The sequence below is a fragment of the Camelus ferus genome, chromosome 17 (genome assembly GCF_009834535.1).
Source record: "Camelus ferus isolate YT-003-E chromosome 17, BCGSAC_Cfer_1.0, whole genome shotgun sequence".
Classification (NCBI taxonomy): Eukaryota; Metazoa; Chordata; class Mammalia; order Artiodactyla; family Camelidae; genus Camelus; species Camelus ferus.
This window is the reverse complement of record NC_045712.1, coordinates 37882789-37907522: the sequence shown is the minus strand read 5'-3', so window position 1 is coordinate 37907522 and position 24734 is coordinate 37882789. Positions and strand designations below refer to the sequence as shown.

Sequence of the window (24734 nt, the reverse complement as noted above, 5' to 3'; positions counted from 1 at the left end):
CGGTGGGGAGGGTATAGCTCAAGTGGTAGAGCACATGCTTAGCATGCAGGAGGTCCTGGGTTCCATCCCCAGTACTTCCTCTGAAAATAAATAAACTTAATTACCTACCCCCCACCAAAATAAAATAATTAAATAATAAACAAATGAAATATTTTTTTAAAAAGACAATATTACAATGGCTTGAAATGAAATTAAAAAAAAAGTGGACTGCATATCTACCACCCTTATGTAACTACTTTCATTTCTTCAAACTCATGTTTGTCCTTGTTCAGATGCATGTATATTTTCATCTACTTAAAAGTACAGCGTATCTAAAGTTTTAAACTCAGCTTTTACTTCATTATTTTATGCAGATATACTTATTTTACTATACCATTTTCATATTTACTAATCTTTAAAAATATTCATTAATCTTATACATAATAGTCAACTAAGTGAGTTTAGCATCACCTGTTTAAATACTTTCCTACCATGAACTGTAATTAATAGCAGTTGGTATTAGTGCAGGGATAGAAGATTCATAGACAGGATGGATCCACAGACATTCTAATTTAGTCTCTAAGAAATTCTATACTTAAATAAGTGAGAAAAAGATGAACTATTCCATAGACTGGGCCAGAAGAATGGTCTCTCCCATTTGTAAAAGAATAAAATTACATTGGTACCTCAAAGCAGTCACTACAATAAAAACAAAGAAAATATCTTTATTAATTTGGAGTAAACATAAATTACAAAAGCCAAAAAAACCCCCCAAAAAACAGGGTTTAAAATATATGTCTGACAATAGGTACCGTAAATAATGTTAAAGGACAAGGGACACACTGGGGGAAAATATTTGCACCATAGAATGATTGAGTGAAGAAATATAAATGTCCAAATATCCAAAATATAGAGTTCTTAATATCACTTGTAATACCACTTGTAGTCAAAGAAAAGTAAATTAAAACAAAGTATATAGTATAAAAATAAAAATCGTACATCCCTGTGGACCCAGCAGTGTGACATGGGGACATATGTCCATATTTGCACTGCAGTGCTGTAATAGTTACTGGAGCAATACTGGAATCGTTAAACAATCTATGGGACATTCATTGATGGAATATTATATAGCAGTTAAAAATACTGAGGGAGCTCTAAATATACAGCTATAAGAAACTCCAAGATACAGTATTAAGCAAAACAGCAAGTCATAGAACCGTATTGTTGACCATGACACCATTTGATCGTCAAGTCTCTATGTAAAATGAAATAGCTATTTCTACATGTACATACTTACATATGTAAGTGAAGAGAAAAAAGATGTGGAGAGAAATACAGCAGATTTATAATTGTGGAAGCTCTGGGAGGGAGGCCTGGATGAGGAGACAGTACAGATGGTCATGAGGGATTTTAGCTTTGCCTGTAACGTTGGATTTTTAATAAGAAGATATGTATGTATTTCTTATGTAATTTGGAAAAACTGCCCAATTATTGGTTATTTAGGTCATTTCTATGATTTTGCCATTAGAAGTAAAAGAATCTAATAAGCACATGTATATGTTTAGTTTTTATCTATTTCCTCAGGATAAAATCCCATAACTGATTGTCAGGTGAAAGAAGAGTCACTTCATTTTATAATGTCACCCCCAGAAGGCTCGGCACTATGAACCCCTGGGGATCACTTTTCACTGAGTTGCTTTTTAATTTCATTCATTCTGCTTTTATAGAAAGCCATTACATGAGGAAGCCACCTGTGCAAGGTGGTGCTGCCTTTGCAATTCAAGGGTGTTGCCAATGTGTCCATCGGGGCTATTAGCCTCTCTGCCTGGAGCTCCAGTGAATAAGTTTAATGCCAGCTGGGATAGCTCTGTTTCCCAGGAGAGTCTGATGGGCTCCTTCCTTCCTTTCTGGTAACAGGAATCATATAATTATAAGAATTGCTTCTTTTGAACTGGCTTCCAGGGAGCTCAGCATCAAATTAGAAGCATAATTAGGGAATTGTCTTATGGTTGTCATATCTGCTGACTCCTTTCTTTAGTTCTTATTGCCTATGTCTTTGTAAATTTTACCAAACAGTCTAATAGTGCTTTAATCAGAGAGATGACATGTTCAGAGCTGAGGTACATATTCTAATGTTGTTAATTTAAATATGATTTGATTTAGATAATGGTTAGCTTTTCAACCTCCTAGCCCCACATTCAGCTCATTTCTTACTACCCTTTAAAACTCATCTTCACTGTTACCTCGGGGAAAGCCTCCCTACTGGCCACCCTGGCTGTGTCAGGAGCCCTTCTGCTTCTACAAACCTGTTCACCTTCACTGAGGCCCAATCACACACTCCAAGAGCCTCGCTACCCTCTCCCTCTTTCCTCACTGGTCTCTTATCAAAGTTACGTGCATGTGTAAAGCAGGGTCTCTCTGGCTTGGCAACTCTGGCATTTGGGGCGGAAGAACACTTTGTTGCAGGGCCATCCTGTGCATTCTGAGGTGTTCAGCAGCAGCCTTGGCCTTCGCCCACTGGATGCTAGTAGCAGCCCCATGGCTCCCCAGCTGTGACAACCAGAAATGTCTCCAGACATTGTCACATGTCCTTGGGGGTGGGGAGGGGGCAAAATTGCTCTTGGCTGAGAACCACTGGTTTAAAGAATCAAATAGTTCTCTAAGATTTATTATGGAAACAAAACTCCCTCCTCACTGTGACCGCTCCCCAGAACAACAATTTTCACTAAGGTTCTCTTTAAAATTACCTCCACAGCACTCAACAACATGCTTCTCCTGCCCCTTGTTATTTCTGTTCCAGGTATTATTCGTTGGTTTCCCACAAAGGAAGATGTGGATTTCCCCTCCTTCACTCCACACTCACTTCCCCCTTCCCACACCCCACACCCACACACATAGTACACATGCCCACCAGCACCCACACCACACACTTCCTTTTCTCCCATCTTCCCAATCGTTACCATCTTATTTCTTTCTAGTTAGATCATTATTCTGTGTTGGCATTATCATGGCTATGTTAACAATATTAACACAGTGTTTATATAGTCATGTTATTTGTGTGCTATAATATCCTTTCCTGCACAAGATTTTATTTTCCCTAGAATTAATTACTGCCATTTTAATCATTTCCTTACTTATGCACTTATCAGTAATTTGGCACCAAACTCTCCCTCACTTGTACAAATCTCCTTTCAATACATAAGAGAACATTAAGTATTTCATTAACTGAAGAAATCTCTCCAGAGCCTTCTCAACTGCTCTGATCTAAAGGGGCCCAGGTATGGCCTTGGGACCCTGTCACCACCATCCAGAGGTTCCCTTTGCCCCTCTCTCTTGCAGTAGATCCTGGAACCCACATCCTTCTCTTTACTGATTTTTACCCTCTTTTTAGGTGGATCATAGCCTCCAGGAGCCTCTTAGGAAAACATGTAAGGAGGTCAAATTTTCGAGAACTTGTAGGTCTAAAATGTCTTTATCCCACCCTCATACTTAACTAATAGTCTGGCTTGGTATAGAACTCTGGGTTGGAAATAATATTCATTCAGAATTTTGACTGTTTTGTTTTCTAACATCCAGTGTTGCTGATAATCTTGACTGTAATTTGGTTTTATTTATTCTTATAAAACTTGTTTCCTTCTCGCTGGAAGCTTACGTCTGTGATGTTCTGACATTTCTCAGTGATGCACCCTGGCGTGGGGTCCTTTCTTGTTCATTGTGTTTAGACGGTCCCTTTCAATTGGCAGCTCATATCCATCAGTTCTGGGAAATGTTGCTAAAACATTCTTTGATGATTTCCTCTCCTCCATTTCTTCTGTCTTCTCTTTCTAGAACTCCTTTTATTTAGAGATTGGGCCTTCTTGACTGGTCCCCTGATCTTCTTACCTTTCCTCCTGTTTCCCAACTCCCCAGCCTTTTCTGAATTCCATGTTCTGGGTGATTTCCTCATCTTTACTTTTCAGCCCTTCTTGAGTTTTTCATTTCTGCCACTGTATTTTTAGCCTCTAAGAGCTCCTTTCGGCACGCTGAAAGCTCTTTGAAAAATTACAGCCCATTCTTGTGACACGGACGCAACATCTTTTCTTGTTTACCTGCATCCGTGGCACATGGTAGAGTCAGTGACATGTCAGATTGTTAATTCTCATGATATTTTTGAGAGGGAGTGTGGGCCCAGCTTAGCCTAAACTATGCTGCAGTAACAAACGAGCCCCACGTCGGAAGGGTTAGAGTAACAAAGGTTTATTCCTCATTCTCCTGCCATATCCATTTTGAGTTGGCTAAGATACCCTCTTAACCATTTGATGTATCTTCCCTTGATTTTTTTTTTTGACATATAACTTACACATAATAAAACGCATAGGTCTTAAGTGTTCTGTTTGATGAATTTTGACAGTGTTATATATCTAATGTATCTATCACCCAAAGCAAGATCTAGAATGTTCCTGTTATCCCAGAAAATTTCTTTGTGCCTCCTTCCGGTCAATTCGCCCTGACTATAGTCAAGTCCCCCCAGAGGCAACCACTTTCTGACTTCTGTCACTGCAGATTTTGCGTGTCCTGGAACTTTGTGTACATGGAATCACATAGTCTGTACTTTTATGGCTCTGGCTGTTTTCACTCAGCAAAAGGTGTTTAAGACTCATCCATGCCGCTGTGGGTATCCGTCGCCTTTCCCCTTGTTACTGCTGAGCTGCATTCCATAGAACAATTATACCCCATCTGTTTCTCCATTCTTCGATTGATGGAGATTTAGGTTGTTTCCACTTTGGGGTTTTTGTGAATAAGACTGCTGTACCCATTCCTTTCTAAGTCTTCGAGTAGATGCATGGTTTCACTTCTCCTGGGGAAACACCGAGGAGTGAAATTTCTGGGTCATAGGTAGGTTTGAGTTTAACTTTGTAAGAAACTGCCAGCTAGTTTTCCTGAGTGGTTGTACCATTTTAAACTCCCGCCAGCAGTGTTCTACATTCTCCCCATCATTTGGTGTGGCCAGTCTTTTTTATTTTAGACATTCTGGTGCAAAATAGTACTGCAGTTTTACAGTTTACGTTTCCTTTGAAAGTTATTGTATAATGACCAGGTGGACAGTGATGAGACATCTGACAGCTGAGCTTAAAACAGAGGGTGTGGTTTGTTGAGAAAAAGTCCTGATTCTGGGGCAAAAGACAGACCTTCCATTTCGGGAAGGGTCAGGAGGCTCCGGGCTCCCTGTCATAACACGGGGCATTCCACTTTCTAGTTTGCACACGAGTTCCATTCATTACATGCCTTCTTTCCATACTTAGTTTGGTTGGATCTCAAAATAACTCGAGGGGTAGACACAGTAAATTGATGTGCTGCCTAAGGAATGTCTTCCTAGGTGGCTTCAGCCGGCAAAGCAGGATGGAAATGTGCAGCCCTCACCTCGCACAGATGGCTGCTTTACGTGTAAAGGTCACCGTTAACATTCGTGAATCTGCGGAAAGACAGGGCAATTTATACTCAGTCTCTTCTGTGTGCTTCGACAAGTTGCCTCATCCTATCCTCACAGCGGGGAGGAGGGTAGGTGTGGCCGTCACCTTTTTACAGTTGAGAAGAGACTACTGAGAGGTTCAAATTAACTACTCAAGGTGCGTCAGCTAACAGTGGCAGATCTGTGATTTGGATACAGTTTCCTGCTGTAAAAGAATCCCATGTTTTTTCTACAACAGTGCAGATGTATCCTTCATGTAAAAAATTTGACCCTGAGGTTTAAAAAGACTCTCCTACAAAAACAAAACAAAACAAAACAAAACAAAAAAACCAAAAGACAACTCGTCACTAGTTGATACTTACTAACACTGGGAACCTTTGAAGGGATTAGGTAGGTTATTGACTGAAGTTTCAGAAAGGCCCTAATCATGTTTGCGGTACCTACAGTTAGAGATTTCTCACTTAAAAATGAAAATGTGCTCCACTGGGAACAAGTCAGAGGCCACAACACTGTCAGCTCTGCCGGTGCAAATTAAAGCCTCTCAGAGCATGAGTTATCCAGCAAAAAACAAAAACAGAGTCAATATTTAATTAAGGGTTCCCGGTGGCTTCTGGGGGTGATAAAAGCTGAAAAAGAAGCAAGGCAACTGCCTCCATAACCAGCATTTACCCGGACTGGTTAACAGAAGTACCTGGTGTAACATGCTGGAAACTCACGTCCATCTACCTTATTTGAATCACGATAACCTTGAAATCCGAGGTTGAAGATACACTAAATCTGCTTGGTGTTTTTGGAGCCAGTAAACCCATCTTCCAAAAGCTAGAGGAGGCTGCGTAAGGCAGTAGGCTAGCGGTCTGCTCCCGCTAAAGGGAATGATACAGACCGGTAGGCGACCATTAATTCATAGGGTTGTTATCAGCCAGGCCACTTGAACCTTTTAGAAATGATAGTATAAAAAGAGAAACGGGCTGTGTACAACAACAGGGAAGCTCTCTTTCTATAGTGACTATTGGATGAAACTCCAGAGGGCCAAAATTTACTTTTTTATATCTCCAGGTATGAAGTGGTAATAACACCAGGTATGACATCGTAGTATTGTACCGTCAGAAAAGACGTGAGTGCCTTGTGGAGCACTGAAGAAGGAGATGTGTTTGGTGGAGACAAATGTAAACCAAGCTCTCAGACATCACCGAGCTTCACATTTTGGGCAGTGTCAGCCGTCAGTGCTCACACATCCCGTCCCAGCTGGTCAGATCAGTCATTCCTCAGGTCCGGGTCAGCCTGTCCGTTACTCATCTTAAAACCGAAGATGCTTGCAGTCAAGCCATGGAAAGATATTCCCTGCAGGAGTCCCCTGGGTCAAGTCTGAGCCTGGTTGATATTTTCGGCAAAGTAGAGGGTTGAGAGTAGGGATTTTTTTAGGGCAGACAATCAGGTTCAAGGTAACAGCCGCCTGCTGCCCACATTCAGAAACGATCTTTTTGTTTTTGTTTTTGCAGTCTGGGTCCTACTGGAGTCAGGTCCTACTGTGGATGAGGAGGGGTCTGGGCGCCTCTGACAGCTGCCTCCGCCCTTGCCGAGGCTCTGGCTTTGTGAGGCTGCTGTGACAGCTGCCCTCTTTGGCTTGAGAAGGCCTCCCAGCTCCGCCTCTGCTCTTGTTGCTTCTGCTTCTGCCCTCACCTGACTTCCCAAGCAGTGGTGCTCCCGGTGCCGTGACAGTGTCCTATCTACTTTGCCCCTTCTGAGGGGGGTGCCTTTGGATGGTGCATCTGGCTCTCAAGCCACTTTGGACCAGAGGCTGCCTCCTGAGATTAGTGCAACAGGGTTTATAGAGGGCCTGGAATGTGCTGGAAACTGTGCTGGGCGTAGGAAGATGGAGGAATAAGACAAGATGCCCGATTGGGAGTTTAGCAGGACAAGCCCTTCAGATGGATAAACACAACATGGTGTGTGATGAGTGCAAACCACTCGCTTTTGGGCTAACAATGCCAGATGACCTCAGTCATGCTCCTCTTTTTCCAAAGACTCCCTCGCTCAGACTCTCACCTTGTCCTTGCTTGGTACAAATCCCCTTCTCAGCCCATACTCCTTCTCATAACGCCTCCACTTCCACTCAGCCACCACCCTCCTCCCCCAAACCAAAGCCACTCTGGGCTCACCCTGTTGCCCTTCCAGGTGCAGAAGGAAACCACAAAGGTAAAAAGAACTCTTCAAGGGGGTTTGAAAAAAAACCTGAGAGTGAGACTCTTAACACTATTAGTCTCTCGCCACAGTCTGAATAAGAAAATAAATAAAAATCAGCTGGAGCAGGACTGAGAGACCGTGGAGAAACCCCCCCATCCAAGTAATGGCTGTTCAGGCAGTAACTGCAGAGCAGAGCCAGAGACCCCAGAACCATCTGCTGGTCTCCAGTGGCCCAGCTAGTGAGTTTCAGCCAACCACGTAGAGATCCAATCCTACATAACAGGGATGGGTACAATCAAGTCAACAATGTGTGAAAGGCTCCTGCGTCCAGGGGATGAGTGTGTCTCTGCAAGTTCTCTGCTGCTGGGGAGGAAGGAAGGGAAGAGGTGGCTGTGAGAAGGAATGGAGGTGGGGGTCCTTCAAGGTGGAGGACCAGATGGCCAGACATTGGGAATAAGGACTAGGCGAGCAATTGAGCACAGGACCCAAATTCCCTTCTTAACACTTTTTCTCCCAGACAAGGAGGAGAAGGGGCTTGGCATTACTACTTGGGCTTGGGGGGGGGGGTTCAGTGGAGAGGCCTGATGTATATGGGGTGGCAGGGCACCCACCAAAAGGGCACAGACGAATCACTTCCAGCCATCTACCTCTTAGTGGTGTGTGTTGTAACCTACCCTATGCTATAAGCAACTAAAACCCTTCAGAAGGATCAAAAAAACCTCACTCTACAGAAAATCACCAATACCAACCCCAGTAACAGAGTTTGGAGGCCACAAATCCAATACTGATTAGGACATTTTCTTGCTAAGTGACTTGGGGTCATGCAGTGGCCTACCTAGGGCCGGGCAGTGGGGGGTGTTTCATTCCCCGTGCAGGTAATAAAAGGGGAACAAAGAATTTTAAAACAATAACAAGTCTGAGTAAAGCCAGGCTTGCTTTTATCGTCACCATGCTCCAGCATTTCTAAACAATGTCAGTGATAAATTACTTCCCCTCACCAACAACTGCTTTTTTTTCTTTTCAAAATTGTTTTCTTGCAGGGAACATAACTTTTAAACAGCATTATTGAACAATAATTGAATTACAATAATCCGTGCATATTTAAAGTGTGGATTTGACTAGTTTTGAACTTATGAATACACCTGTATATACATCGACACAATCAGGATAGTGAAAGTATTCATTACCCACAGACATTTCCTTGTGCATCCTGCTCCCCCTCTCACCGCCCCCCAAGGGGTTGGGAGTGGTGTTTTGTGTGACTTCTAAGCCATCCCAGGGCTACCATTGGCTGGAGCAGTGACTTGATGACCAAACAAAGCTGAAGGGTGTGGCTCCTCATCGCCTAGGAAAGGGTACACACAGGGATGCCAGGAACCCTGGGGTGGACCCCTGGGAGGCTTCAGCATGGCTGAAATTACTGGTAAACCGCAGTTCCAACCAACCACAAGTGTGGAACAACCAAACGCCAGTGGGCAACAGCCATCCACAAGCACTCAGAAAAGGACGGAGAGGATGACCCGCTGCCAACACAAGTGCGGAGACAGTGCCAAGGTGTGGAAGTCAGCCAAGCAGCCAGAGATGCCAACCAAAATTTCCCCTGAAACATCTATCACTTGGGCAAGAATGTGCATGAGAGAAACAAGACCAACAGTAATTGCTACCACCAGCTGATGAAGACAGTGAATGAAAACAGCAGACAGAAGCAGCTGGAGCAGAACCAAGGGACCCCACCCCGGAGAACTCCGTCCATCCCAGTGACAGAGAGCCCTGGGCCCCTACAAGTATCCGCTGTATCTCCAGAGGAGCCTGTGGAGCAATGGCTACCCACGTAGAGACCAAATGTTACACCAATAGGGGACACAGGTTGCAATTATTAAAACAAAATCAAGATATGAAAAGAAAAAAAAAGAGAAGAAAATCCTTCTGGGATGTGACCTCCCGCTTCCTACAAGTCTCATATCTCTTCTGAGTTGTAGTCTAATCTCTAAGGACAAGTGCTGGGTCTTTTCCAACTCTGTACCCTGTCCTTGACCTTGAACCCTGCAGGATAACATTTAAAGAGTGCTTACTACCTGCTAAGCACTGCGACCTCATGTCATCCTCACAACACCCCTACAAGCTCACTCCTGTCATCTCGATTTTAAGATGACTGAGTCACACAGCAATCAAGTGATTTGCCAGAACCACTAGGTAAGTAGGGGAACCAGGGTTTCAAATCCATGCAGGCCAGCTCCAGAGTGGGTGCCCTTAACCACTGCGCTATGATGCCTGCAAAACAAGCTGTCCACACATATTTACAGAACCAGACAAATGTGTGTGTGCACAGGGCTGGCTGTCTTGGGCAATCTCTTGAAGTTTAGGGTCCACACTGGGGTTCGAATGATCAAGATGGAGCTGTCTGGAAATCAGAGCTCTTGGGGAGTCCAGCCTAGCCTAATTTTACCCCTAAAGACACTCTTGCTGACCAAGTCTGCTCACTCTAGAAAAATGCAAACCCTACTTTATGTAAAGCCTGGACATTGCTAAACACATCTAAAGTGCAGTTAACTATTATTTACCTCAAAACTGAAGCCATACCCTTCATGATGCTGGTAACAGTATGTTTAACAATTTGATTAGACCTAGACATCAATCCCGCTGATGTTACAGGGAACAGAATTATTCAGCAGCACATCACTAAGACTGAGATGATAAACAAACCGTCCATCTTCTAAAATTCAAACCCACTCCATTTCCGAATCCTTTCATGGCTGTTTTCAACATTCTGATAATAAAATTGTGACAGTGGAGTCATGAAAATGTATCAATGGACACACGTGCACACACACAGGTATGTACAGTTATGCCTTCTACACAGTTATTGTGGACTAGAAGGACTCTTGGGTCAAGATATGGAGGCACTGAGGCTTCCCAGGCAGCCAGGCTCCAAGTAGGGTGTGGACCAGGCACTCCCAAGACAGGGTCAGAGGGGCGACCCTGGGAGTGGATCCCCACATGGTCACTTTTCAGATGTTTATCAGCTGCCAACAATAAACAGCATGCCATTCCACACTCCCACCTAATTTTTCTGCCTGGTTCTGTCTACTTCCCGGAAGTAAATAATAATAAAAACAGGGATGAGAACCAGCCCTGTGGGCAGAACCCATCCTCAGCACACGTCACAGGTGTCCTGGTTCAAGACAACTTGTCACAACTCACAGACTCCAGCTCACAGATGAGCCCAGGAACAGCCAGCCACTCTGTATTCATCTTGTACCTTTTATCTCAAGATCCATGCCACTCCCCTCCGTGAGGCAAGGAAGGCACTCAGCAAGTTTAAGGAGGTGCTTGCTTTGGGGGGCTGACTTGTACTTACACAAATCTGAGGTGAGAGCCTCCGTAAGAGTGAGCTCCCCAGAGCCTGGTGCTTCCTTCAGTGGTGTGTCCTGGGCACAGTGCCTTGCTGCAGGAGGGCCCAATGACCCTGCTTTAGGTTCAGGCATCTCAGTAAACGTGTGTGGAATGATACACAACTCACCTCATTCTCACCAACCCACCTGGGGTTCTGTGTGGTCCAGAAGCATAGGCTCTGGGTTCTGAGCTTGCTCTGCTCCTGGCAAGCTGTGTGATGTTGGGCTAGTTCCATAACCTCTCTGAACCTTCTGGTTTCTCATCAATAAATGAAGATTACTCCTGTCTCCCCTACAAGGTTGTAATAAGGATTAGCTGAGACTGTAAGTATTGTGTTTAGGGCAGGGCTTGGCACGCAAGGTGTGTGCCCATGGTATGGGGCACTCAGCCAATAAAAATGTTATTGTCACAGATCACGGTGCTGACAACATCCTGATTCACAGTGTAGGGTCAGTCCAGACGTGAGATCTAAAAAGTAACCTTTTAACACCTTCATTAAAAGTAACTTAGCACCTTGAATGCCAGATTGTGTTAGCTTCTTTTTGTGCTGAAATGAAACGGCAGGCCCAGCATTCACCAACGATGTGGCCTCACTGCCTAGCAACGCACTTCCTGAAACTCTTACAGGGTCCAGCGTCCAAGTGCGCCAGAGCCACAGGGGAGAAGTAGGAAGGGAAACTCACCCAAAGCAGACTAACCCAGGAAGGAAAAAAGGCACTGGGGAGGAGGGGGAGGAAAAGGAACGTGGGGCTCACTTACTGCTTTCATTTTGTGGACGTTGGACCAAAACTTGAAACTGCAGCCGGAGGATCCCTGGATTTTGGGCATCTTGGTCACAGCCCTGCAAAGAGAGGTTGAAGTTCCCGGCCATGTTCCCGGGTTGCTTGTCCTCCAACTTGAACACCTCGGGGTTGGTGGTGGAGCCTGGGATGTAGTACTCGACCCGCTCCTCCTTCTTCACGCAGTTGGAGACGCTGAAGTGGAGGAAGGAGACGCTGGCCCGCAGGTGCGCGGGAACGATGAACTGCCACGTCATGAGCTCGTCCTCGGGGAAGCCATCTGGGTAGTTGGCAGACATCAGGGTAGCTGAGCCTTCACCCTCGAACACAGACTCGATGATGCACAGGCCTGTCAGGGCAGAACCCAAACAAGAGAGAATAGGAGGCAATTAGCCCCTGGCTGGGTCATCCATGGCTGCAGGAACGAGGGTAGAGAAGAGGTGAAGGTGGGTCTCCCGTCCTGAGCAGCGGGTCTGGATGAGGTACGTTTACACTCAAGGTAGAGAGTGAGAATGAGGATGGGTCAGTGGTGTGTGAGTAAATGTTTAATAATCAACCCAGCAGGGGAAAAAAATAAAGCCCTAACTTGTAGCGTCCGCCCATTTCCTTGGCGTCAAGACTCCCACTCTAGCTGATTTCGAGCTTCCAGTGGGAGACGATGAACGTGGAGTTGGGAGGAGACGGGCAGCCTCTCACATCACAGTGTTTCCACCACCCAGACCCAATGGGCATGTATAACCTCAAAGCACAGAGAACAGTCAAATGCAGTACAGTAACTAGGAAGGCATGAGTTCTGAGTACTTATTACCTTTGTTTCTAAACTAATTAAGCTTATGCAACTGGAGTTTTAGTAATGGCTGTTTAACACCAGCTTACAAAATTGCAGAACATTTAACCATCGGCACTTACGAGCCGCTGTGAGCCACTCTAGCACACCACCGATACAATTCTAGACAATGTGGAAGAGACAGGAGACAGGACAAAGACCTGAGAAATGGAGTAAACAAGGGGTAGGTCTATACAACCAGTCCCATTTCATTTCTTGAAAACAAGTCTCACATACAAAGGACAAGGAAAAGCCATCTCCCGGTTTGTTTAGTAGAGAAGGGGGGTTCATGTCAGGAGTGGCCCGCATGCTTACAGGAGAGTGGGACTTCCTTTAAGGTATTCAGATGGAATCGTACAACACTGCCAACATCTGACCACTTCTGAACCGAGAACAAGGGTGATTTGGTAGGTTTCAACCTCAGCAAACAGCGGGGAAGGCCTGGCGCGCTCACGTTTTACTGATGATCGGTTTGCGATGCTGAAGCCGGAGACGTTCCTGTCGTTGAACCAGGGCAGGTGCAAGGCCATTTTCACTCCCTCTTGCATCTTGATCCGTGACACAGTGCCGTTGCTGCAGAAGGTTCCGATCCTGACCACTGTGGCGTCCAGGCGGCCGCTGATGTCGTGAGTGACTCCATCTGGGCAGCTCTCCCCCGGCCCGACCTGCCTCAGGTGTGGGAGGGAGAACTGCAGCTCCAGACCGATGCTCTTGTGAGCTTTGACATCCCAGATGAAGGTCCTGTTGAGGGCAGGCAACACCGACGTTGAGGGCTGAAGCTGAACCTCTCCAGAAGGACATGGGCCTGACACGCAGTCTGAAACACAGTCACAAAACAATCTGGTCACAAATGCTACTGGGCCCCCCACTTCCCCACCTCAGCCCCTGTAGTGGTCACTTTGAGGGGTGGTGTTCCACCAGGGGGCCACCCATCTTCTGGATGGGTGGGTGCTGGCTGCCGGCGGCTCGCGGAGGCCCCCCCCTCTGGGAAGGTGCCTTGGCAGGGGAGGAGGGAGCAGCCCTCTGCCTTGGGGCAGAAAAGCCTGAGAGGTTTCCCTGCCCCTGACACCATCCCACCATCCTGCCTAGGTTTCTTTCAAAGGCGCTTTCTTGATAAATGACTTAAAAAGCAGAATCCCCACATCATACTCTGCTACCAGGGAACCAGACCCAGGTCACCTCCTCACTACAGGTCTCCCTGCTTTTTAAAAGTCAGCTTTACATCACTTTGCTTTTATGGAAGACTTAATGTTAGTACCCGTTTCTGACAACCAAAATAAATCCAAAGAGGATTCTCGCTTTTATGAAAACAAAAAAGTGCAAATAGCGTTTAGTGTGTATTTTGCAGGGAGCTGTCACAGAGGCAGCACGCACCTCCTTCCCCGGCAACTACACTCGGCATTCCAGCATCAAGCCGCCGCAGCTCTGAGCTGTGTCTGTGAGCACCTGCGCTTTATCTCGATTTACTGTGTGTATCCGTTAGCAAAACATGTCCTCAGGTTGCTTCTTCGCTTCATGCCATTTTGCCTTGTGAAGAATGTCATAGGAACACTCTGCTTTTGGATACTGAGGGGAAGGCCGCACTGTTTCCCAGAGCAAGTTGGTGGAGTCCAGCTGGTGGGCCCGCGCCCAGGCCTCACCGGAAGCTGCAGGGAGGCCCCTGCAGCGGGGCCCGTGCTTTGGGACACCCTGCTTCCTCTATCCTGCAAGTCATGATTTCACAATTTTTAGGGTGCTGCTCTAAGCTCTACCTTTTAAAAATGGTTTTTCCCATCAACACACTCATCAACGACTGAGTATATACCGAATGTACAACCCCTAAATGGCTGGAACCCGGAGGCACAGTCATCTTCTTTCCTCGTGACTTTAATGCTGGTATTTTATTACCACTGCAGGTGAATTATTTTTTCCCCAAAGGCTAACAACTAATGACAACCTTTGATGTACTTTGTTTCCTAAGCCTTTTAAAACACAGGGAAGAACGTTGCTGTCAGGGAGGCACTGAGCGAGAACATGCAAAAGAAGTAACAGAAACCAGGCAGCCTAACAGCGAGGCTTTTGTTGTCCCGAGTACAGGGAATCTGAAAGGTGCGATGGACTTTGGCTACTGTAATAATAATCCACAAGTCTTTATTGCTGCTCTCGTGGGGTATCTGAAACTATTGCCGCCTCGATGGAATTATGGGAGAATTTCAGAGCTGCTAGGACCTCTGAGGTCATCACACTAAACCTCTCATTTAGGCAAAGCAGCCCTTGAGTCCAGGTGACGGGTGTGGCACTTGAGGTGCACATGATCCCAGGACAAAAGCCCAGGCTGCGTTTAGTCAATGTGCATGCTTGTCAACAGACTGAGCTGCTTAACCAGTAAAACAAGGTTGGATAAGAAGGTGACTAGGCTAAACTGAGATTTTGTGTGTAGGTAAAGACAGTACCTATTTTTAGGAGCTCACGGAAACTTCACTGTTTTTATCAAGTTCTTTTATAGCTTTCCACCTGCACCTCCCATGTGCCCAGAGCCATATGGAGTAGCTCTTACTGGGTCCCCGTGTCCTGTGGGATCACTTAACCCTGTTAAGGTAGTGGTTCATAGCCCTGGTTCCACACTAGACTCACTTGTGGACATTTAAAAAATTTACCACCTGAGCTTGGGCCACTCCAGAGGTTCTGATTTAATTCCATCCCAAGAACCTGGAGTCCAAAAGCCCCATCTCCTCCCAACCATGGCTCTGCCACAAGCCATGAGACCCTGGGGAGTGTCAGGTTGTGTAAGCACCTTTTAGTTTGTCGCTAAGAGCTTTGTTTTTGGATGGACACACAAATGAAAGTAGTCAATATGATGGGCATGCCTCCAAGTCTTCTCTGGTTCCCCGTCCAGGGCAAAGATGTTGAATATGTAAAATGATTTCTAACCAAAGGATGAGAAGGGTCATTTCTGAAGTGATTCACAACTCCTTTCCCCCAGCACTGACTTCTACTTTCATTAGCTTCAATGGGGCCCTTCAAGAGGGATGACAACAGAGGGGCCAAACTTTGAAATTTTCAGGATGTTTATTCAGAAAAGGTTTTAAAAATGAGAGGCAAGTAGAACAGTGAACTTGATTCCAGTGTCTAGATTTATAATCTAAAAATTTTATTTATCATTTTCAAAAATTGTAAGCATGAGTCTTTATTATATGGTAAACTGTGTGTGGCATCCTAGACTTGTGACTTACGTCTTGTGAGATGAGATGTGGTACCCTATTCCTTTTATAAAATGACACTTTCTTGGCTTAATGATTATAAAAGTAAGTGCTTGTAAAAAAAAAATGACAGGACAGGCAAATAGAAAGACAAAAATGAATGTTACCTGTTCCTCTCCCAGACTCACTACAGAAATAATATAACATTAGCAATTTGGTGTTTATCCCTCCAAACTTTGGGCTCAATATGATTATAAATATTCAATAAAGTGAGATTAAATTGAATAAAGTGAGATTAAACTATATAAACTCTTTTCCTCCTATAGGTTGCATAGTTTTCACAGAACAAAATGATCTGGGTCTTTCTATGTCAAATACATAGATTGACTTCATTCTTATAATAGGAACAAGCCATACCTCTGAATTCTTAAGTATATCAATAATCTCCTCAGCTGTGTAAAAGCTTTATTGAGATTTTAATTGTAATTGACTTAAACTGAGAAATTAACTTGAGGGAGAAATGATGATTTTTACATCATATTTTTACATACTGAGATTTTCACCAAGGAAAAGGGTGTATTGCTCCATTTATTAACTTCTTCTCTTTTGTCTTTCAGTAAAATTATATATCTTGCTTCATATACATGCTATGCATTTATTATGAATATCTCCAAGTATTTAACTAGAACTTCTTTTATTTTGGAGGGGTGTGTGTGAGGAACTTTGAGGGGAGGAAAGTGTGAGGAACCTGAGGGAGGCGGGTCTGAGGGAATCTGTGGGAGGCAAGTGTAAGAGAATTCTATTAAAAACATTAAAAATCATCTACTATGGTGATCAAATGCCGTTTCTTCCCTCTCACTTAATAACACAAGGCAGTACACATTAACTGATTGGCTAATGGTGAACTACCCTTCCAGTCTTCCAACAAGCCCTAATTTTTGGATTTGATATACTTATATATTAATCAGGATTTTTTGATACATATATTCATAACAGATTGGTCTACGGTTCTCTTTCTTATTTGGTGGAAGATTCTGACATCAGAGTTGTAAGATCCTTGTAAAAATGAACTGTGAAACTTTACCCCTTTCAATGCTCTAGAATGGGGTTTGGCAAACAATAGCTTGTGTGCCAAATCCAGCCAGACACCTGTTATTGTTAATAAACATGTGGGATGTTCATTACCCATTTGTTTATCTACTGTCTCTGGTAGATTTTGTACTTTAACAGCAGAGCTGAGGAGTTGTGACTAAGACCATCTGGTCCATGATGCCTAAGATATTTACTATCTGGCCTTTTGCAGAGAAAGTTCGTCAAACCTTCTCTAGAATGGTTTAAGCATCATAGAAATTACCTACTACTCGGAGTTTTATAGGACTCTTCTATGAAACCATCTCTAACTAAGCCAAACCCTCTTCTCCTTCACCTTGGACATTTTTTCCCTCCTGGTTATGTTGTTTATTCAGGTTTCCTACCTTTCTTTGAGTCAATATGACCCATTAAATTTTCCCTGGAAATCATCCTGTCATTCAGATGTTCACGTTTATTATCATAACATTGTACATAGTCCCTTAAAATTTCGGAAATCACCTTTGGGTATGTCATTAAATCCATGTTTATGCATTCAATGCTGTGTATTTGTAATTTCTCTCTTTTTTCCAGGAGACTAGTCAGAGATTTGTTTATTTAATTGGTCTCTACAGAGAACAGGTCTTGGCTTTAGTTTTCAAACATAGTTTTAAAAACTCTTTTAGGTACTTTAATTTCCCCCTTTATTTTTATGAATTCCATCTTCCTAAGGTTTATCTTATCCTTCTTCTTCCTCATTGATCTGTTCCTGACTCATTTATTTCCACCTAAAGGTGAAGAAATTTTCTGAGTATGGCTTTGATTAGATCAAAAGAGTGTTCTCTCTGTTGTTAATACAGCTAGTAGTTCCTCGCTGGCATCCTGTCTTGAAATGATTGGGAAAGTATACCTTTAATTCTTTTTGCCCAATTATTATTTCTTTTGTCAATCTCCTATCCCAAGCTCAAATTATGAATCATAATGATACCAAATACCTACAGTTTTTTGAATTCTGGTGTGTCATACACTCTCAATCTATTATTTTATTTCAACCTCAAAACACCCCTGTTGGTTGGTACAGTGACTCCTATTTTACAGACTAGAAAACAAAGTCACAGAGATCAGGTCACATGATCAGCAGCCCTGGAGCTTGAAGCCAAACCCAGGTCCCTCCGCCTGCAAAGCTGCTGTTTTTCCCCTTGTGCCTTGTGGACCCATTTCCTCACTCTTATCTTCTCAACCTTCAATTCTTTTGTCCTCCAACTTCCCTGACTTTTGCTCCTGCTCAGCCAGAAGGTTTTAGCACACCAGACAGAGCACCGCCCAGGTGTCTGTAGCTTGGTCAGAAAACCGCGCGGCATAGTGGTTACAGGCCAGGACTCTGGATCCAGAGCGCCTGGCTTCCAGCGCTGCTACTTCCTAGCTGCGCCATCTTACACAACTTACTCTCTCTGTGAACTTCTCCCAGGGCTACTTTAAATGACTGAAACCATGTAAAACACTGAGAATCGTGATTGGCCACACAAGAGCTGAAGATTGTGCCATTTCAGAACAGATCTTATCTGTTAGCAGCAGAGGCTGGCTGAGCATGGGAAAGACAGGCGGGGAGGCCAAGCAGTCCAAGAGTGTGTACTTACCAATATTCTTCTGGATCTCAATGACAAAGTGATTCTCTGGATTCTGGCAGCTAAAGGAAAAGACTCTACTCTCTCCAGCTTTGATGGACAGCTTGGTTTCCCATCTTGTGGAAATGATGATGTAACAGACCTTTACTGGCAGAGTTGGGGTCCCGGGCTTTATGAGAACTGAAATGCCGCTTCCAGGTGGCAGAGCAATCTCATAAGCTTCTGGAGGAAGGAAGGAAAATGGAGTGAATGGGACCAGTTAGGTCTGCCAACCTGCTGCCATCCCCTCAGCTGGTCTAGGAGGATGACCTCCTTGAACTTTGTTCCTTCCTCCCTGGTCTGAGAAGGAGGAGGATGCAAAATGACAGTGGTGTCCTTACTGCGGGCTGGGCATTGACATGTGTCTTGTGTTTGGTTTATTAATTTTCCTAAAAATTACAAACACTGTACCACATCCTAAGTGTCGGAGCAGTATGGTTTCAGGTACCCCATCTGTGCAGGATCAAACAGCGATCACAGAAACCGCCACACCTCTTCACAGTATGGCTGCACATGAAAGACCACACACGGGAACCGTCTTTCCACAGAGAGACATGTTTTCCTGCAAAGAGCCGCGGTCCCCTGCCCTGGGTGCTTCATTCGCCCACTGCATACATACATGCAGGAGTGGAGGCCAGGACAACTTGCAGAAATTAGATATTAACCTATTGTGTCTATGAACTTGGAAAGTTAGAGCCATATAATGCTCGTACCTCAGACTGGGGGTCAGCGAGATTGTCTGAACAAACAGTATCAAGCAAGAGAGTTGGTTACTAAACAGTAGGGTGGGTGCCCGCTGGGCAGGACCGGGCGCTGATTCAGCAACAAGCCCAACCTCCTTCCCATTTCCTTTGCTTTAGGGATTGTCACGTCCCTCAGACCAAAAGGAAGAGCCACTTTTCTCCTGAGTAGCCACTGTCCCCTCCCTGACTTGGGCTCTGACTGTGGTCTCCGGGGGCCTGACTGGCTGGGGGCAGTGGATGGTGGGAGGAGGGAGCCCAGGGGCTCGCAGGAACGGCTGGTCTGCCCCTGTTATGGTGCCTGTACACGGAGTTGCTCAGTAAGCATTTAGCTAGAGAAGAGCAATTTAACCAAAAGCTCTGCCTTTTCCCCTCCTTTCAAAAATTTATTTTAAAAACAACTTGAGATATAATTTACATACATTAAAAAAGGACCCATTGAAGAGTTTTGACACAAGTGTACACACGTGTAACCACCACCACACTCAAGACAGAAAAACATTGATCACCCCCAAAAGCTCCCTTGGTACCCTTTGCAGTTCACCTCTACTCCTGTTCCCAGAAAACTGTCAAGTAGTTTTGCCCAACATGGACCTTCCTGTAAAACAGGGTGCTCCCTTTTGTAGCTGGCTTCTTTTGCTCAGCGCATGTGAGTCACCCACGTTACTGTGCGGATCAGTGGTTTGTTCCTTTTTATTACTGAGCAGTATTCTGTTGTCTGGAGAGGCCGCCATTTATTTATCCAGGCACCTGTTCAGTGACATTTGAGCTCTTTCCAGTTTATGACCAACCATGTGCTTTATGGGAACTGCTGGCCTGCCTGAGCGCTGGATGCACTTCTCCTTCCGCTCAGCGCACAACCGCACCCGTGTCCCCCCTGCCCAGCAGCTGTGCGGGATCAAACACTTGGATTTTTGTCAACCTCTCCTTGTGGCTCCCTCTCCCCTCTTCACTCTGCTCCAGTCCCTCCAGCCAGCAGCTCTTTATATAGGGCAGAAATTGATCTCTCAATCTGTGATAGTGAACTGCAAATATTTCCTCTAGTTTATCGGGGAAGAACTTTACCCTCTTTGGGCCTCTGTTCCTTCGTTTGTAAAATGAGGGGGTTGGGCTACACTAGCTCTACGTTCCCTGCCAGTTCAGGGTCTATGATCATTATCTGAGGAAGTAAGTGATTTTGCAGACGTAAGTATTCCCAACTGCAGCCCAGCCACATATATCTCTCAGAGTGCAGGGGCACCAGAACAGCTGACTTTGTGACTTTGTTTTCAAGAGGGCTCAGGTTTGCATTTTTGGAGCAAGACTTCTTATCTCTCCAACCTCAGCTTGTACCCCTCTTCATCTTGGTCACTGTGCTTGGGCCACTTTTGCCTTCTTTCTTGAACATGCCAACCTCTCTTGTACCTCAGGGCTTTTGCATGTGCCAGTCTTGATTCCCAGAATGCTCTTTCTCTTGCAAGAGCTGGTTCCTTTTTGTTATTTGGATCTCACTCAAAGATCACCTCCTCAGAGCAGCCTTCCCTGAGCAGCCACCTAAAGGGCTCCTCCCACCCTCACCCCAGTTGTCCTGCACGTGCTCTCCGTTTATCCCTGCTCTCCTCTCTGAAAGCACCGTGTAACTTGTTCCTACCTCCTGCTATCAGAACGTGAGCTGCTGCCTACAGGAAGGCAGCAGGGTTTTGCCTGTCCTTTTCAGCGGTAGCTTAAGGACCCAAACAGTGCCTGGTGCCCATGTGGAGGCAGATTTTATGAGCTTCCCAAGCGCCATACAAAATCTCCACATTCTTGTCTTTGCTGCACTTGGTTTTTCGTAGACATATCACCATTCCTGTATTTCACTTTGGGCTAATAAATCTTGCTGGGAACCAGGGACTCTGAGCTTTTTAATTAATAGCCTCAGAAGGAGAAAATATCCTCTGAGGCAGAAGTTTCTTTACTCAAATGCTTCATCTTCAAGCAGCCATGGCCATTGGGAATCTTCTGAGAGATCGGATGGCCCAGGGGTTCTTTAAGATACCAGGTTAAGAATGAGTCCAGATGCATGTTTAGAAATCCACTTGTCAGATCTGAGCCATATACATCAACCCTTGCATTCTCTTTCTGTAATTATAGAAATGTCTAACCATGTTATTTGTAAAAAAAAAATCCTTGGAGCACCCCATCTCCGAAGGCTCAGCGTGCTCTCCCAGGGCCTCCGACACTCTCAAGTGAAGCTGTCATCAGTCTCAGGGCTGCAGCCTCGCTGGCTAAGTTACCAATTTTTCCCTCATTCTCATTTCTCCCCTGTCTGTTTTTACACCCTTTGGCCAAAACATTAAAAAATGCCTGACCCTACAATTATGATTATTATTTCAATTGAGCGTTAGACACAGAGAAGATCAGCGGTTCCCTGAGGCTGGAGGTAGACGGAGGGGATGGAATACAAAGGGGCCGAGGAGACTCTGCAGGATGAGAAAACCATTTGGTATCTTGACCACGGTGGTGATTATAGGTTGTACACAAATGCTACAACCCATCAAACTGTACACAAAATTGGTGAAGTTTATTATGTGTAAGTTATGCCTTAATAAATAAAAAAGAGGGGAAAAACTTGTGCTGGAGATACTGTGTTTCTACACAAAGTAGGCACCTAATAAATGAAAAAAAGAATAATCACGACTACAGTTAAAATATGGTTTATTAATATTTTGGGAGTGGGCCTAGTTTCTCCCAAGGTATGGGTAATAATTTCAAATAGCTTTAAATGAGATGTTGAGAAGAAAAGGCTGATCTCACTAAAATTTCCCCATTCAGAGTTCTTCTCTCCTGCTTTCCTCCAGGTCAGCACCGCAAATAATTCTGCATATATGACAGTTGATTCCATTATCAATGAGAGCCAAAGAAAAATGTATAATCTTTTTTTAGAAATTCATTTTTTTCTTTTAGAATCTTTGAAATCATCTATTCATTCAAACATTTTCTGGGTTCAAACTACAGTCCAGGGATCATCCACAGTGCAAATGATTTAATGACAAAAACAGCCGGAGTCCCTGCCCCCAGGGAGTTAATAGTGTATAGAGTAGGGGTTTCTAAATGGTCTGTGGAGGGCTTTAAAAATGATGAATACACCAGAAATTGACATAACATTGTAAACTGACTATACTTCAATAAAAATATATTTTTAAAAAATGATGACGTTCCAAGTCACAGTAGATCCAATGTGGGACCTGGGAATCTGTATTGGAAACACTTTTTCTCCCCCTATAATTGGAGGTTGGGATGCCCTTTTATTTATTTATTCCATATGGAAAGGCAATTGTCCCAGCTCTAATGATTGAATATGCCAGTTCTTCCTTCATGAACCGCTAATGATACCTCTGTTGCTTACATTTTTTATTTTGGGTCTAAATAACTCACATTCTCATCCAAACCCCTTTTTGGAAAGAAAGCAGATGAAGCCTTGTAGGGGTTAAACGACTCACTTGGGGCATACTTTTACCATCCTACCATGTTTTTGTGCTCTGATTTCAAGATGCCCAACCCAGCATGTTCTGTGGTCAGGCCACAGTTCATATCTCTCCTTCAGGGCCCCAGGCCAGAGAATCCACACCTGGCTTCCAGCTCAGAGCCCAGGGAACACTAAAGCTAAAGACACGTGGGCTGCAAAGCCAAGGCTTACGCACCTTTGCGTCAGGACACCGTTTCTATTACATGATGTTTCCTAGGGTCACAGCCAAGGACACCATAGGACTGACATTTTCAACTGCCCCCCTCATCCTCAGTGATAAATATATCAGCTGGAGGGGGAGGGCGGGAGTGAGAAGATATTGATTCAACCGTGTACGCACTTGAAATATGGACCCCCCCCTTACCCACCCCCCACCAACTCTAAGTACCCAGGTACTTATATCACTGTATTAAAAGTAGCACAGAGACCCCCACTGCTTGAGTAAAATAGCTTATAACTCATGTTTTCACAAATGCTTGGAGTTTGAGAATGACATCTAGCTTGCACATTTTCCCTCTTCCCCACTCACCACCATTAATCATACCTTGAAACTGGAAATTCCAACGCTGTGGAATAAATCTCAGCCGCCTGCAACCACTCCCACTCCCTGGCCTTGATAAATGTACTATAATTTAAAGAAAATGGATGGACATTTTCTTCCTCAACATCTCTTTCTTTTGTCTCCCCCGGACCTTTGTATTTTGGAAGATCTATTACCGAAGTTCACAGAAACCCAGACAAAGCGCCAGATTCTGGCAGGATTTCGAGGTCTCACAGGCTGAAAGACATCCAAGGCGACCTCACGGATGCTTGCAGCGTGCGGGCTGCCAGTCTCCGAGCACTCGGAAAGCTTGCAGGCACCACACGTGCGCTCATGAGTCACAGCAATCTTCTTCAGCTGTCCTGCCTTCCGACCTTTCCTTATTAGGATGCCTTGCCTAGTTTCTGCCTCACCAGCGGCTTCTCTGGTGGGAATTTCCAACTGTTTTCATCACCATTCGTAATTCACCATTTACTATTCATATATCTCAGGATATTCTACAAACGCCCCTGTTATGTCTTCTCCCTGCCGTGCTGTGTCTTTGTAAGGTAAACGGAGGCAAGTAAGGGATTCCACCAGATAAACACAAGGAAGTTCTCTGTTCCCAGAGGTGTCAAATACAGTTTTAAAGACTGACAAATGTGATTTACAACTTCTTAGATGGGTCAGAGCCTGCTGCCTCAAATCTCGGTGTGGTTTCCTGGGACACCCTGCTCTCATCCACTCTCTCTTTCCAACGACGATGAACGAACAGCTCCTAGCCAGGGACTAGGCACAGCCTGGGCACCAGGAGATACACAGTAAGACATATGGGACGGATGCCCAGGAGGTCGAGGACTCAGACACAGGAATCATGCAGTACAGTCGTGAATCAGCCTGGCTGATCAGTCACAGCCTGAGTGGGAGTCAGATTCCAAAGCAAGCCCGTAAGAAGAACATCACTTGGGGCAAAAACAGCCCTGTTCTCTCTCAGGAAGACGTCACCACCCTGCAGACCAACATCACTCTCTCAGCAAGTCCACGGGGCCGTGGCTGGTGTTTGCTCCCCCATGCAGCAGCTCCGTACTTCTCAGGCTGAGTACCAGTTAAAGCATGATTTGATTTTAGGGGCTAGGTTTGCAAACTACAGTTAAATTGTGGATGCTCATACCTTGAAAGCTTGAGGAAGTGACACCAACAGAAGGGACGGTGATTCACCCTCCCACCTCTCATTCACTGCACAGGGACGCTCACACGATTTACATGATTTCTCCCTGCGGAGGCAATTGCTGAATTCACATAAGTTGAATGTAGTTTGCTTCTTTATCTGCCCCATCAGACCCCATCAGATAGACAGCAATCTGAGGGCACTAGGAAGGTCAAGGTACTCTTGAAGAAACTGAGGTCAGCTATCAACTGTCTGGGGTGGTCAAGTAAGACTTCACAGAGGAGGCACAACTTAAGAT

At 44.8% G+C, this 24734-nt stretch overlaps 1 protein-coding gene across 2 annotated transcripts in view; it reads right to left on the bottom strand.

Moving 5' to 3' along the window:
* CDCP1 (CUB domain containing protein 1) overlaps positions 1-24734 on the bottom strand; it is a 56504-nt gene that overhangs the window by 11389 nt on the left and 20381 nt on the right. For both annotated transcript variants that reach the window (XM_032459029.1, XM_032459028.1), the window contains exons 2-4: positions 18495-18704; positions 13065-13427; positions 11765-12133 (exon numbers count right to left, since the gene is read on the bottom strand). In XM_032459029.1, coding sequence (XP_032314920.1) covers positions 11765-12133; positions 13065-13427; positions 18495-18704 — 942 coding nt within the window. The remainder of the gene's footprint in view (positions 1-11764; positions 12134-13064; positions 13428-18494; positions 18705-24734) is intronic.